This window comes from Gobio gobio (genome assembly GCF_949357685.1).
Source record: "Gobio gobio genome assembly, chromosome: 6".
In the NCBI taxonomy this organism is placed as follows: Eukaryota; Metazoa; Chordata; class Actinopteri; order Cypriniformes; family Gobionidae; genus Gobio; species Gobio gobio.
Genome location: NC_137102.1, coordinates 55850226 through 55867037, shown reverse-complemented (window position 1 = coordinate 55867037; position 16812 = coordinate 55850226). Strand labels below are relative to the sequence as shown.

General features: G+C 42.7%; 1 protein-coding gene across 1 annotated transcript; it reads left to right on the top strand.

The window, feature by feature from the left end:
- The first annotated feature begins 8902 nt into the window (after positions 1 to 8902).
- On the top strand, positions 8903 to 16808 carry LOC307127326 (uncharacterized protein). Its single transcript, XM_079818470.1, has 2 exons — positions 8903 to 9228; positions 9378 to 16808. The coding sequence occupies exon 2, from the start codon at positions 10075 to 10077 to the stop codon at positions 16054 to 16056; it is 5982 nt and encodes a 1993-aa protein (XP_079674596.1). The 5' UTR covers positions 8903 to 9228; positions 9378 to 10074; the 3' UTR covers positions 16057 to 16808.
- Positions 16809 to 16812: the final 4 nt, after the last annotated feature.

Here is a 16812-nt window from a genome sequence, read left to right as displayed (position 1 = left end):
CAGGCAGATGGTGGGAAAACCCAGGCTGGAACACCAGGAAACTGAGACTTGACGTCCTCTCCCAGAATCAGCTCCAGTTCTGATTGCCAGGGACAAGGAGACAGTGGCCAAGGGAGACTCAACACACACACACACACACACACACACACACACACACACACACACACACACACACACACACACACACACACACTGTGCATACTATGCTGTACTGTTTACCAAAACTTGCTGCAAACACCTGAAAAGTGGAGCTGTTGTGTATCAAGCCTTTGACATGTATTGACCATAGACTGTAAAACACAGCGCTAGAAGTATTGAGAGCTCCGTGAAGCACGTGACTGCGCGCGCCCCCGGGAGATGAGAGAGCATGTCGCAACTCCGTTTTTCAACACTCTGGCTTTAACTGTTATGACATATTAGCGTCAAAACGCTATTTATTGTTTGAATTTCGCATTAAAAATAAAAAAATTAAAAGCTTAGACTTTGTTTAATATCAAAAGCAGGTTTGGCAATTTGGCGTGAGATTAAGTAGGGCAGCGTGAGAGCGTGAGACAGAGCCTGAAAGCGTGAAAATCACGCCAAATGCGTGAGAGTTGGCAACCCTGCCTTACGTTTATCTTTTCCTTCAAATGACGCACAAAGCCATTCAAATACACAGATAGGAAATTCTCATTTTTACTGAGAATAATAAATAGAGATTGGAACATTTTAGCATTTTAGATTGCATTTTTCTGGTGCACTGTGAGAGCTCAAAATTAAGAGCTTTAACCCATTTACAGAGTGCAAATTGATCAAAGAAAAAGCATCGACTTGTACCTGGACATTAAAGAGGACTCAACGATCTTTTTAATTGTGATATAAATCTCAGTCTACATTACATTGACACTAGTGTAGCCTATTACAATAATATAATAATGATTTATATAATTATGACAGTAATATCCATATATTGTAAAACAAATGCACTGTAAAATAAATGAAAATGAATATTTCATTAGTATATTTTACTTCACACTACAGTATAGGGAAATTATAATACTTTCATCCTAATTTCTTCACTTGCAAGAGATAAACCCGTGACCTTTTATTTAGGAGAAAACACCAGATTTTAGTTTGTTGGCAAAATACAACATTAGAGACCTTTTATGTTAGGCTAGGTTTTAAATGTCATTATGAAACAGTGGCGGCACAGGGTCATTCATGGGAAACACTGAATGATATTTAGCTGACAAATGTGCTAAAGTTGAGTGATATTATATCATAACAAAAACCCTTCAACCAGACCGAAAGAGAGTCTGAGTGAGTGACAGGAGGCGTGGCTGAGTGAGTGACAGGAGGCGTGGCTGAGTGAGTGTCAGGAGGCGTGGCTGAGTGAGTGTCAGGAGGCGTGGCTGAGTGAGTGACAGGAGGTGTGGCTGAGTGAGTGTCAGGAGGCGTGGCTGAGTGAGTGTCAGGAGGCGTGGCTGAGTGAGTGTCAGGAGGTGTGGCTGAGTGAGTGACAGGAGGCGTGGCTGAGTGAGTGTCAGGTGTGGCTCAGTGAGTGTCAGGAGGCGTGGCTGAGTTAGTGTCTGAGTGAGTGTCAGGAGGCGTCGCTGAGTGAGTGTCAGGAGGCGTGGCTGAGTGAGTGTCAGGAGGCGTGGCTGAGTGAGTGACAGGAGGCGTGGCTGAGTAAGTGTCAGTAGGGGTGGCTGAGTGAGTGACAGGAGGCGTGGCTGAGTGAGTGTCAGGAGGCGTGGCTGAGTGAGTGACAGGAGGCGTGGCTGAGTAAGTAGGCTTGTTCGACTTCACCCAGCGATGCGCAGACCGATCGGCGGCTGACTTGAAGCAGTGCATGCCGGTTAGAAATTTTGTCCGACTTGAGGCAGCGCCGACGCCACGTGACAGTGACGTATGTCAACAAAGTGCCGCGAGAGCGATTCGAGAGCAGCCGGCGATTACAGCCGTGCAGTTTCTCCAGAGCAGCTGCACAAGGCTGCACGGACTCTGATGACGACACAGCTGTTCCAGGATTGGCCAGATTCACCGCATGACAGCGATGACGTGTGTTTCGTGTTTATTCTAAAACCTTCAGCTCCACTAATGCGCACAAATCTGTTTTTTATAACAGTAAAACCTCATTTCATGTAGTCGCGATGTTATATTGTCATGTTTATCAAAATATAACTAATTAAAAACATAGACCCCACTTCATTGATAGTGTAGGCTTATATGTTGAACTTTATTCTTGTACAAACACACGCTGTATTAAGCAGTGCATAAAGTATTACATGACAATAATGTCTCTGAAACATCTGTGTATTGCCAAATATTGCATTTATTTCACTTCAGCTGATAAAGTGTGCAGACACAGCGCGAGCGTCACTGCGGGAAGCAGAAAGTGTCCGACTTCACGTCGCCGTTTGCAGCTCCTCCCCGCCTGCACGCGGCTACTCTCGCCGATCAGTTGCTTCCAGCCGCAGCCGATGTCGAACACACCTAGTAAGTGTCAGTAGGGGTGGCTGAGTGAGTGACAGGAGGCGTGGCTGAGTGAGTGACAGGAGGCGTGGCTGAGTGAGTGACAGGAGGCGTGGCTGAGTGAGTGACAGGAGGCGTGGCTGAGTGAGTGTCAGGAGGCTGACATGAAGCAGTGCATGCCGGTTAGAAATTTTGTCCGACTTGAGGCAGCGCCGACGCCACGTGACAGTGACGTATGTCAACAAAGTGCAGCGAGAGCGATACGAGAGCAGTACAGCCAGTGCAATTTCTCCAGAGCGGCTGCTCGATGCTGCAGGGGCTCTGATGACGACACAGCCGTTCCACGATTGGCCAGATTCAACACATGACAACGATCACGTGTGTTTCGTGTTTATTCTAAAACCTTCATCTCCACTAATGCACACAAATCTGTTTTTTATAACAGTAAAACCTCTTTTCATGTAGTCGCGATGTTATATTGTCATGTTTATCAAAATATAACTGATTAAAAACATAGACCCCACTTCATTGATAGTGTAGGCTTATATGTTGAACCTTATTCTTGTACCAACACACCCTGTATTAAGCAGTACATGAAGTATTATATGACAATAATGTCTCTGAAACATCTGTGTATTGCCAAATATTGCATTTATTTCACTTCAGCTGATAAAGTATGCAAACACAGCGCGAGCGTCACTGCAGGAAGCAGAAAGTGTCCAACTTCACGTCTCTGTTTGCAGCTCCTCCCCGCCTGCACGTGGCTACTCTCGCCGATCAGTTGCATCCAGCCGCAGCCGATGTCGAACACACCTTGAGTGAGTGACAGGAGGCGTAGCTGAGTGAGTGTCAGGAGGCGTGGTTGAGTTAGTGTCTGAGTGAGTGTCAGCGTGGCTGAGGCGTGGCTGAGTGAGTGACAGGAGGCGTGGCTGACTGAGTGTCAGGAGGCGTGGCTGAGTGAGTGTCAGGAGGCGTGGCTGAGTGAGTGACAGGAAGCGTGGCTGAGTGAGTGACAGGAGGCGTGGCTGAGTGAGTGTCAGGAGGCGTGGCTGAGTGAGTGTCAGGAGGCGTGGCTGAGTGAGTGTCAGGAGGCGTGGCTGAGTGAGTGACAGGAAGCGTGGCTGAGTGAGTGTCAGGAGGCGTGGCTGAGTGAGTGTCAGGAGGCGTGGCTGAGTGAGTGACAGGAGGCGTGGCTGAGTGAGTGACAGGAGGCGTGGCTGAGGGAGTGTCAGGAGGCGTGGCTGAGTTAAGGTGTGTTCGACATCGGCTGCGGCTGGATGCAACTGATCGGCGAGAGTAGCCGCGTGCAGGCGGGGAGGAGCTGCAAACACAGACTTGAAGTCGGACACTTTCTGCTTCCCGCGGTGACGCTCGCGCTGTGTTTGCACACTTTATCAGCTGAAGTGAAATAAATGCAATATTTGGCAATACACAGATGTTTCAGAGACATTATTGTCATGTAATACTTTATGCACTGCTTAATACAGCGTGTGTTTTTACAAGAATAAAGTTCAACATATAAGCCTACACTATCAATGAAGTGGGGTCTATGTTTTTAATCAGTTATATTTTGATAAACATGACAATATAACATCGCGACTACATGAAAGGAGGTTTTACTGTTATAAAAAACAGATTTGTGCGCATTAGTGGAGCTGAAGGTTTTAGAATAAACACGAAACACACGTGATCGCTGTCATGCGGTGAATCTGGCCAATCGTGGAACGGCTGTGTCGTCATCAGAGCCCGTGCAGCCTCATGCAGTCGCTCTCGAGAAACTGCACCGGCTGTAATCGCCGGCTGCTCTCGAATCGCTCTCGCGGCACTTTGTTGACATACGTCACTGTCACGTGGCGTCGGCGCTGCCTCAAGTCGGACAAAATTTCTAACCGGCATGCACTGCTTCAAGTCAGCCGCCGATCGGTCTGCGCATCGCTGGGTGAAGTCGAACAAGCCTTTAGTGTCTGAGTGAGTGTCAGCGTGGCTGAGGGAGTGTCAGGAGGCGTGGCTGAGTGAGTGTCAGGAGGCGTGGCTGAGTGAGTGACAGGAGGCGTGGCTGAGTGAGTGACAGAAGGCGTGGCTGAGTGAGTGTCAGGATGGCTGAGTGAGTGACAGGAGGCGTGGCTGAGTGAGTGTCAGGAGGCGTGGCTGAGTGAGTGACAGGAGGCGTGGCTGAGTGAGTGACAGGAGGCGTGGCTGAGTGAGTGTCAGGAGGCGTGGCTGAGTGAGTGACAGGAGGCGTGGCTGAGTGAGTGTCAGGAGGCGTGGCTGAGTGAGTGACAGCAACCCGTAACCCGTGTTTTTCCAACCTTCTACCTGTGAAAGTGCACTGGAACGGCAGTCAAACCCGTGACTTCTCACCTGTGAACTCGTCCTAGATCGATGTACACCGAGTTACGAGTTCTGATGTCACATAGCCCGCGAAGCAACAATGGTTGCCCCCATGGACGCTGTGTTTATGAAAGTCGTACATTAAAAAACAAATATAAGGTATTGCTCTAACGTTATATATCAGCAAATGTTATGCATTATCAGCAGCTTTTCTAGTGTTAGCTAGTTTTCAGGCCATTGAGTGCAAGAATAAATTAATACCAAATACATTTCCAAATATACAAATAATGTAAAAAAAAAAGGTATAACAGCTTCTCTTGCCTTATGCACTGTTTTTTCTCCTCCGTCTCCCTCAAATAAGCAAGGAGTAAGCACCTTTGGCAATAGAAATGATTGTAAATGAGCATAAGCGCCGTACGGTTAGCCATTCTTTGTTTACATCTAGCTACCGCTCCAGGCAGCTTGGCGTGACTTTGCCTGGAACGCTACAAAGTCGTGAGTCGTGGTTTGAAGTTGTAACTTAGGGGCTTAAAAACCTGCCTGGAACGCAGCATAAGTGTCAGGAGGCGTGGCTGAGTGAGTTATAGGCGTGGCTGAGTGAGTGACAGGAGGAGTGGCTGATTGAGTGACAGGAGGCGTGGCTGAATGAGTGACAGGAGGCGTGGCTGAGTGAGTGACAGGAGGCGTGGCTGAGTGAGCACATGGATGGCCAGGTGTGTGTGCGTCGCTTACCTCGGGAACACATGGCACCAGGATGCACAGACTGCTTCAAATCTTGCCTTAAAGGTAGGGTAGGTAAGAATGATCTACAACCCCAAATCAGAAAAAGTTGGGACAGTATGGAAAACGCAAAAAAAAAAAAGAAGTGATTTCTAAATTTACTTTGACTTGTATTTCATTGCAGACAATATGAACACAAAATATTTCATGTTTTGTCTGGTCAACTTCATGTCATTTGTAAATATGCATCCTTTCCTGTCATTCAGACCTGCAACACATTTCAAAAAAAGTTGGGACAGTAAAGCATTTACCACTTTGTGATGTTGCCATTCCTTTTCACAACACTTAAAAGACGTTTAGGGACTGAAGACACCAAGTGATGAAGTGTTTCAGGTGTAATTTTGTCCCATTCTTCCTGCAAACAAGTCTTAAGGGGGGCAACAGTACGGGGTCTTCGTTGTCGCATTTTGCGCTTCAATATGCGCCACACATTCTCTATTGGAGACAGGTCGGGACTGCAGGCAGGCCAGTCAAGTACCCATACCCTCTTCCTCCGCAGCCAGGACTTTGTAATGTGTGCAGAATGTGGTTTTGCATTGTCTTGTTGAAATATGCATGGACGTCCCTGGAAAAGATGTCTTCTTGAAGGCAACATATTATGCTCCAAAATCTCTATGTACTTTTCAGCATTAATGGTGCCTTCACAGAAGTGCAAGTTACCTTTGCCAAGGGCACTGACACAACCCCATACCATGACAGACCCTGGCTTTTGGACTTGTTGCTGGTAACAGTCTGGATGATCCTTTTCTTCTTTGGTCCGGAGCACACAGTGTCCATTCCTCCCAAAAAATACCTGAAATACTGATTCATCTGACCACAGTACACGTTTCCACTGTGCGATGGTCCATCCCAGATGCCTCCGAGCCCAGAGAAGTCGACAGCACTTCTGGACACTGTTAACATAGGGCTTCCTTTTGGCACAGTACAGTTTTAACTGGCATTTGTGGATGTAACTACGTATTGTGGTACTTGACAAAGGTTTGTCAAAGTAGTCCTGAGCCCATGTGGTGATATCGCTTATAGATGAATGACGATTCTTGATGCAGTGCCGCCTGAGGGATCGGAGATCACGGTTGTTCAGCTTAGGCTTGCGCCCTTGTCCTTTATGCACTGAAATTCCTCCAGATTCCTTGAATCTTTTAATTATGTTATGCACTGTTGAATGTGAAATATCCAAATCTCTTCCTATCTTTCTTTGAGGAACATTGTTTTTAAACATTTCAATAATTTTCTCACGTATTTGTTGGCAAACTGGCGATCCTCGGCCCATCTTTGCTCCTAAAGGATTAGACCTTTCTTGGATGCTGCTTTTGTACCAAATCATAATTACAATCACCTGTTGACATCACCTGTTTCAAATCACAACATTATTTAACCATTTTACCTCATTACTAGCCCTAAATTGCTCCTGTCCCAATTTTTTTTTAAATGTGTTGCAGGTCTGAATGACAGGAAAGGATGCATATTTACAAATGACATGAAGTTGACCAGACAAAACATGAAATATTTTGTGTTCATATTGTCTGCAATGAAATACAAGTCAAAGTAAATTTAGAAATCACTTCTTTTTTTTTTATTTGCGTTTTCCATACTGTCCAAACTTTTTCTGATTTGGGGTTGTAAAACACTTTTGTCCAAATTTGTTTAAACTTTCTTTATATGTCAATACATAATTAAAATGTAAGTACTCTGAAAAAGGGAGTATAAAAATTATAAAAATTTTTGGTTTATGTTTTCATGAAGCATGTCTCACTAGCACACGTAGCTGCCTACTATAGCTAACATAACATTACTTAGCATAAAGTTACAATGTTATACACTTAGCGAACCATTAGTAGAGATGATAAATACTCAATATGCTTAGCTCAAGTTGATCGCTGTCGTGTTGAATTTTGCAAAATGTAACTTTAGATAACAGTTAGCTTTAGCTACTACCCTCTGTCTAAACTCTTTTACCATGTTAACCGGCAACTTTACCTGCACGTTTATTTCCGCCTTTGGTTTGTTTTTATCTTCTCTACCTATGCTTACTGATGTTTTTATCTTGCATCTGTGTGTGTCGTAGACACTATGTTGTGTGTGAATTTTAAACTTTAACAGTATCGGTATTCTAGCTTGATAGTGAGTACGAAAAGACATCTTATTTGTTTATATTCATAATGATAAAGTTAGATTTTTTATTACATGTGATTCTGACATGTCACTACATGCACTCCGCTCCTTCTTCTCCGCTCGTCTCAGGTAAATAATGCGTCTTCCAGCTGACGGTCAGCGTAGCGCGTTCATGTGTTTTGGGGGCGTGGCTTTGGAAAGAGCCCAGAAGGGAGAAGGTGGAGTGAATGGAAATAATGAGCTGTCTTTAAAACAGTCGTGAGAGGTCTACAGACACTCAATTTTTATACTTTCTTTTTCAGAGTACTTACATTTTAATTATGTATTGATATATAAAGAAAGTTTAAACAAATTTGGAAAAAGAGTTTTTTAACCAATTCTTACCTACCCTACCTTTAACCAAATATTTGCTTAAAAATTAGAATACAGTGCTTTTTTTTACACTGCAAGACAAGTTCACAAGATTTATTCATACAGTGATGCTTATTTGAAGACTTGCATTTTGTTTTCCACATGGCATCGTGTTATAACTGTTTTCGCAGTGAAAGTACATGAACTATAATAAGTCAGAGAAATAAACTGTATATATGGAGATGACGGATTCAAATGTGTTATGTACTTATGTAAAATAACTTTGTGAAACCCATGGTCTGTCATAAATGGATGTTAAATAATCACACCTGCTCAGAGGAAGTACACATTTCAGCTATCAACTCCCCTAAAGTCCCATTAGAACAGGATATTGAAACACGTACAGTATGCTGCGGATTCTCATTCAATAACATGTAAATGAGTGTTTCACCTCCCCATGGAGTTCTGCAAAAAACAAATATAACATTAGCATACGTAAATTGTGGTTTGTGGAACAGCCAGGAGAAATAACACAATTATTGCTCTTCAAACACAACAGTACCTTTAACTTAGCAACTTGTATTACACAGTGCAAAGATGCTCCAACTAATAAATAAAGTGGTTATGTTTGCTATAGATTATTAGTGTAGTGTTTACGACATACTGTATACTGCAGATTGTATTAATTAACAATAAACATTCCAAACAGCAGTGTAAAAAAAGGTTGTAAATAAAGATTATTAAAATACATTTGACAAGATTTTCACTCCAAAATGTCATGTTTATTACATTTTTTTACTTGCCTTTTCTTGTAATTATTGAGTTAAAAAATAAAATTGTAAATCACATGACTTCAAGTCATGGCTATTTATCTTGTAGCTGTCGTAGATAAAGAATTTTTTCTTTCTGAATATTTTGGTCACTTCTTGAATGTTTTGTTTTTTGTTTGTTTTAAATGTTGTAATTCATGAATACTTGTTTGAGAATTGTATATTTGCTTTGAATTATAGTCTGGCAATAGTGACACCTACAGGAGAAAATGAGTAACATAAGACGTACCAGTCATGTGATTTGATAAGAATGAACACGGAAAAAACATGAGGTGTTGCGCACACGAATTGAGAGCTGCGAAGATTGAAAAGACTGTTTGATAATAAGATGTCTCCTAATGTCTCCTGAATCCTGATTGGAAAGCACACGGTACGTTGTTTATATCTTGGTTATTGTTTGTTTATAATTTAAGGTACTATGTGTATTTATTTCAGTTTAATAAGCTATGGGCTTAATCGAACAACGTCATGGAAAAACAATTTCATCACGAATTTGATTGTAATTTTATTTATTTTCAGTTTTTTCAGGGTGTCCATTTGATGTGTCTGATGTTGATTGTCCTGAAGACATTAAATATTGAAGACATCTAAGGCATCAGTTGAAGCGTGGTTTTTCTGGTCTGGAGAAAACATTCAGGAGCCGTTTTAGTGAAAAAACGTGTATTCACAACCCCTTGGAAGAGTGCAAGAGTTCATCATGGAAAAGGAAAGATCGTTGCCAGTCCTTGATGTGAAGAGTCAACGCCGGTGGAAAAATGTTGCCATTGGTGGAAATGAAGACGTCGCCATTCAAGTAACCTACGCGATTTCGTTGCATTGAAACTCCATTGCGTTTCACGTGTCAGCATTCCTTGCCGCGCAGAAAAGCAACGCAAGAATATAGTGCTGCAGTGACGACTGATAGCCACAAGGCGGCAACGTTGCGACGTGTTGGACAATTCAGTTGTCTATAAGAGTTGCTATCTTTGGATTTACAGGTCAGACTGTATCTTTTCAGTTTGAAATCTCATTTCTTGGTGGATGTTGCCTTAACATTTATTCTAGTTTAAATTGTATGCAAATGGTTGACACAAATATTTGCATTTGATACTTTTCTAAGTTGATAGAAGAGTGTAACTTGTTTAATAATTGACATTTTGCAATTTCCACATGGTATTACAGCTTGTTATCAGGGTTTAAAGCTGAATAATAGTGTGGTGTAAAGCAAATTACCAACATGGATCAAAATAGATCAGAGAGTTATGTCTTAGACCACGTGATTCAAGCACTTGAAGATGAAAAGGCACAATTAGAGGGGAAATTAGAAACTGAAATTGATGTCTTAGACAGACAAAACTATGAGGAACGCTTAGCTGAAATTAATGCAGATCTGGAAGTTAATAAGACGAGACTCCAGGAACCATCATCACGAGTTGAGCAAGAAGTTTGGCGATCAGAAAGAGAAAGGCGTCCAACAGAAAAAATGCTTGAGTTGAGACGTGACGAGTTAGCAAAGAAAGAACGGAAGTTTATGTTCACATACTTAAACTTTAAAGCCGAAGCTCAGTTAATCCGATCTAAACTGAAAGAAGAGTGCTCTAAAAATGCGTTAGATGACATGATGGTAACGGCAGAGAAACGTGAAGCAGAGTTAAAACAAATATATGAGAATATCCGTGCATTGAACGTCCCATCTCAAGATATCAGAAGGAGAATGGATAGCTGTACTTCAGTTACTAGTGAAATAACTGCACTACTGAAAAGACGTTGCGCAGAAGTTGGCACTAAGGAGTTTGATGCTGAAGCTGTAAAAGAAACACTCGTCCAGTTATTGCAAAGAGATGACGCCAGGTCAATTTATGGATCAACTGTGTCGAGAGCTGAAAGAGATAGTCAGCATGGAAGTCATATGTCAGTAAAAAGGGCGGAAGCAGCGGCACGCTTAGCTGCAAAGTGTGCTGAACTAAAGAGAGAAAAAGAAATCTCAGCTCAAAGAAAAGAGGTGCTAGCCCAACAAGAGAGGTTGAAAATGCTGGAGGAGCAAAGGGATTTTGAAGTCATGGAAGCTGAATACATTGTGTATGCAGAAGAGGAATCAAGATTGAATGCTGAAATAGGAGATAGTAAAGAAAGAAGCACTTTGCCTCCACATCAGCATCTACTGCAGCACAATTACCCTTCATGCGCCAAGGTTTCCCCAGAAACTTTAGCTCAACCTTGCTCTGAAAATGAGCTAGAGAAAAGAGTAGATGAGGTCTTGTTAGTGAAAGCACTAAAAGAATCCCTGGCAATGACTAAACTTCCAGCTCCAGAGCCATTCACGTTTACAGGTGATCCACTCAAGTTCACTGAATGGCGCACTTGCTTTAAAGCTTTGATCGAAACGAACTGTACAACTCCCGCACATAGGCTGTTCTATCTGAAAAGGTACATAAGTGGAGATGCGCTTAGTGTACTAGAGGGAACATTTTATAGGAGTGATGAGGATGCATACATGCAAGCTTGGGATGCCCTGAACAAACGTTATGGGCACCCCTTTGTAGTTCAAAGGGCATTTAGGGCAAAGTTGAGTAACTGGCCAAATATTGGACCTAAAGAATCACTGAAATTAAGGGAATTTAGTGATTTTCTCGTCTCTTGCAAAAATGCAATGCCTCATGTACATGGTTTGGGGGTTTTGGACGATTGTGAAGAAAACCAGAAATTGCTGCAGAAACTTCCTGACTGGATAACAACTCGCTGGAATAGGTATGTCACGAAAGCACTAGATGAAGAGAAGCCATACCCAAATTTCACTGAGTTTTCAGACTTTGTGGCAGAGGAGGCACGTATTGCATGTAATCCTGTTTCCTCACTCCTTGCTTTAAAACATGCGGATGAAAAGCCTGGGAAGGAGCAGAAACGTCTCAAGGCCAGCGCTCTGGTGCAAAATGTTAAACCCATTGCAAAGAGCTTGAGTGCATTGGAAAGAGAGAAAGGCTCCAAACCCAGCCCTTTTTCCAATCAGGATAAGAGACAAATAGAATGTGTCTGCTGTCAGCAAAATCACTTTATATACAAATGTGAAAAGTTTGCAGCTATGCCTCTTGAGGAGAAGAAAAAGTTTGTCATCAACAACAAGATGTGCTTTGGTTGCCTCAGAATCGGTCATATCTCCAAAAACTGTAAAAAGCGAGCTACTTGCAACATTTGTAGGCAGAGTCACCCCTCTCCTCTTCATGAAGAACGCTCTCAAGGAGTAAAACCAGAAGCTTCACCTGAGGAAAGGGCTTCCACTAGTTTATGCAGTGTGGAGATAGACAATGGCAATCATACTTCGATGATCGTTCCTGTGTGGCTCTCTTGTGCAACAAAGGACAGCCCGGAAATTCTATCCTACGCATTACTGGACACGCAGAGCAGTAATACATTTATCAATCAGGACATCTGTGACAAACTGCAAGCAAACAAAGAATCTGTTAAATTAAAACTGTCCACAATGACTGATAGAGCTTCGATTGAGAATTGTCAGAGAGCAATTGGGTTAAGAGTGAGAGGTTATAATCTGCAAGAGTACATTGAGTTGCCACCCGTATACACTCGAGAATACATTCCCTTGGAACGAGATTGCATTCCTACTTGCAAAAAGGCTCAGAGATGGATTCACCTGCTCAGTGTTGCAGACAAGATGCCAGATTTGTTGGATTGTCCTGTAGGGCTTCTAATTGGCTATGATTGTCCAAGGGCTCTGAAACCAACCCAAGTGATATCAGGGAAGGATCACGAACCATACGCAGTCAAGACGGACTTAGGCTGGAGTATAGTGGGATCCATAACACCCAATACTTGCTCTAGAAATGTAGTGGGCTTCTGTCATCGCATTTCTGTGAAGGAACTCCCAGCCATAACGCCTGCCTCTGTAATCAGGGCGTTAGAAGCAGACTTTCGGGATACAGACTCAAGAGAAAAGACAATATCTCAGGAAGACATTCAGTTTCTTCAACATTTGGATGAAAAAACTCAACACAACAGAGAAGGACATGTGGAAATGCCCTTGCCTTTCAGAGAACATCCTCAATTACCGAACAATAAGCAGCTTGCTACGGTTCGATTGAAACATTTGAAAAGAAAACTGGAGAGAAATCCCAAGTACAGAGAGGACTATGTGAGATTTATGGAAAGTGTCTTTAGAGATGGGGATGCAGAGGAAGCAGAGGCCACACCAAAGGAAGGCAATACATGGTACATTCCGCACCACGGGGTGTATCATCCCAGGAAGCCAGAAAAAATAAGAGTGGTATTTGACTGCTCAGCCAAATTTGAAGGTACGTCTCTTAATGACCACTTACTCACAGGTCCAGACTTAACAAATGCTCTGACTGGAGTGTTGTGTAGATTTCGTGAGCATCAGATTGAGATTGTTTGCGACGTGGAGAAGATGTTTCACCGCTTTCATGTCAGTCCAGATGATCGTGATTTCTTGAGATTCCTATGGTGGGAAGAAGGGAACACCGAAAAGGAACCCAAGGAATACCGCATGCGAGTACATATTTTTGGAGCGTCATCTTCTCCGGGTTGTGCGAACTACGGCATGAAATATCTTGCCAGCAAATATGAAAAGGACTTCCCACTGGCAGCAAGCTTCATTCGCAAAAATTTCTACGTGGATGATGGACTTGTTAGTGTTGATTCCATCGAGAAGGCCAACAAGTTGGTTAGTGAAGCGCAAGAAGTCTTGGCAAAAGGAAAACTGCGTTTGCACAAGTTTGTGTCCAATGTCAGAGAAGTCTTGAGTGCAGTTTCAGAGAGCGAACGTGCCAGTGTTGTGAAGGATGTAGATCTGAACTACAATGAGCTTCCAATGCAGAGTGTACTGGGAGTAAAGTGGAATACAGAGACTGATACGTTCTCATTCAAAGTTGACCTTCCTGAAAGAGCTGCCACTCGGCGAGGAATTCTGTCAGTAGTTGCAAGTGTGTACGACCCATTAGGTTTTATTGCTCCCTATGTCTTGATTGGGAAAAGAGTGCTCCAAGAGATGTGCAAACAAGGGGTAGGATGGGATGAACCTCTTCCCTCTGATCTGAAGCCAAAGTGGGATACATGGCTCCATGACTTGGAGAATCTCCAAAGGGTTCAAATACCAAGATGCTTCATTCCTGAAAATATGGGCAGAATCCAGAAAATAGAATTGCATCATTTTTCAGATGCCAGCAGTGAGGGTTATGGGCAGTGTTCATACATTAGGGTTGTGGCTGATGAACAGGTGCATTGTGCGCTGGTTATGGGTAAGGCTAGAGTAGCGCCTACGAAGGTTTTCAGCATACCACGTCTTGAGCTGACCGCAGCCACTGTTTCTGCGGCAGTAAGTCATGTTCTTAGAGAAGAGCTTGATCTGAAGGTAAATGAGGAGTTTTTCTGGACTGATTCCCAAGTAGTCCTGGGGTATATCAAGAATGAAGCCCGGCGTTTTCATGTCTTTGTAGCTAATCGTGTCCAGAAGATTAGAGACTCTACGGATCCAAGACAATGGTTCTATGTGGAAACAAGTCAAAATCCTGCAGACTGCGCGTCTAGGGGTCTCAAGGTGGCAGACCTGATGGACTCAAGTTGGTTGATAGGTCCCAAGTTCTTATGGGAACGAGAGATTATCACTCTTGAAAATCCCCCAGAGCTTCTTGTAGGTGACCCTGAGGTTAAGGTCTTGAAAATAGATGCTTGTGTAAGAAGCAGCTTTCTTGAAAGACTGTCAAGATTCTCAGATTGGAATACAGCCCTCAATACGATTGCAAGGATCAAAAGACTGCTAAACAGAGACAGTTCAGGGTTCATTAGTGTAGAGGAGAGAGAGAGAGCAGCTCTTGTGCTCATCAGAGCAGCACAAAGAGAAGCCTTCGAAGAAGAACTGAAATGGCTCAGTCAAAACCCTGCTAAGCTGCCAAAGAATAACAAGTTATACCAACTTGATCCTATCCTCCAGAATGAACTGCTCAGAGTTGGTGGACGCTTAAGAAAATCTAATGCAGCATTTGAGGTGAAACATCCGGTAATTCTTCCTAAGGAAAGCATTGTCACACAGCTGATACTTGACCATTGTCACAAGAAAACTCAACATCAAGGCCGAGGTCAGACCTTGAATGAACTCAGAGCCAGTGGATATTGGATATTAGGTGCAAGCAATGTAGTGGCCAAGTACATCAAAAATTGTGTTACTTGCAGAAAACTGCGTAGACAAGTTGAAGAACAACGAATGGCTGACCTTCCAGCTGACAGAGTGGAACCCTCACCCCCATTCTCTTATTCTGGCATTGACTGTTTCGGGCCCTTCTACACAAAACAAGGTCGAAAGGAATTCAAAAGGTATGGTCTGTTGTTTACATGCTTAAGCTCCAGGGCTGTACATTTAGAAATGTTAGAGGATCTCACTACCGATGCATTTCTGAATGCTCTAAGATGTTTCATAGCAATCAGAGGAGCCGTTCGACAGATTAGATCCGACCAAGGCACGAATTTCGTGGGGGCGAAGAATGAGCTGGAGAAAGGTTTGAAGGATCTGGACCAAGAGAGGATCTCTACCTATCTTGCAAGTAAACAATGTGACTTCCTTATGAATGTTCCTGAAGCAAGCCACATGGGAGGCGTGTGGGAACGCCAAATAAGGACCGTTAGGAGTGTAATGAACACTGTTCTGGCACAAGCTAAAGGAAGACTAGATGACAGCTCATTAAGGACATTTTTCTACGAGGCAATGTCAATTGTAAATAGTCGTCCGCTTACCACTAACACAATAAATGACCCAAAGAGTGTTGAGCCCTTGACGCCTAATCATCTGCTCACAATGAAGACTTCAGTGCCTCTTCCTCCTCCAGGCAAATTTGTCCGTGAAGATCTGTACGCTAGGAAAAGGTGGAGAAGAGTACAGTACTTGTCGGAGCAGTTTTGGAGCAGATGGCGCAAAGAATACCTGGCCAACATAAGCCTCAGACAGCAGTGGCACATGCCTAGAAGAAATGTTCACGTTGAAGATGTAGTAATTGTCAAAGAGGACAATGTTCCCAGAAATGAATGGAGGCTAGCTAGAGTCGTGGAGACAAGTGCAGATGATGATGGGCTTGTGCGAAAGGTTAAACCCCAAATGGGACAAAGTAAGTTAGGAAAAAAGGGAGAGCGATTGACACAAATGTCCCTTTTGGAGCGTCCAATCCAAAAGGTAGTAGTAATAGTTGAGAAAAACTCCTAAACTTATGAGAGTAACCACAAAATGGGGTTAGACAAATTAGTCTTGACATCTAAAATAGTGTCCAAATAAAAGTTAAGTAACACTGATTGTGAAAGTGTTGAAAGATAAATGAAAGTTAAGTAACAGCTTAAAGGAAAATTACAGGCTTTATTGAGTTTATCAAAATATTGCTGAATGCTGACATAAATCCTTGTAATTTTGGTGGCAGTGTAGCTGTCGTAGATAAAGAATTTTTTCTTTCTGAATATTTTGGTCACTTCTTGAATGTTTTGTTTTTTGTTTGTTTTAAATGTTGTAATTCATGAATACTTGTTTGAGAATTGTATATTTGCTTTGAATTATAGTCTGGCAATAGTGACACCTACAGGAGAAAATGAGTAACATAAGACGTACCAGTCATGTGATTTGATAAGAATGAACACGGAAAAAACATGAGGTGTTGCGCACACGAATTGAGAGCTGCGAAGATTGAAAAGACTGTTTGATAATAAGATGTCTCCTAATGTCTCCTGAATCCTGATTGGAAAGCACACGGTACGTTGTTTATATCTTGGTTATTGTTTGTTTATAATTTAAGGTACTATGTGTATTTATTTCAGTTTAATAAGCTATGGGCTTAATCGAACAACGTCATGGAAAAACAATTTCATCACGAATTTGATTGTAATTTTATTTATTTTCAGTTTTTTCAGGGTGTCCATTTGATGTGTCTGATGTTGATTGTCCTGAAGACATTAAATATTGAAGACATCTAAG

Coding starts and splice junctions, on each gene's coding strand:
- LOC307127326 (XM_079818470.1), top strand. CDS start 10,075: ATGGATCAAAATAGATCAGAGAGTTATGTCTTAGACCACGTGATTCAA.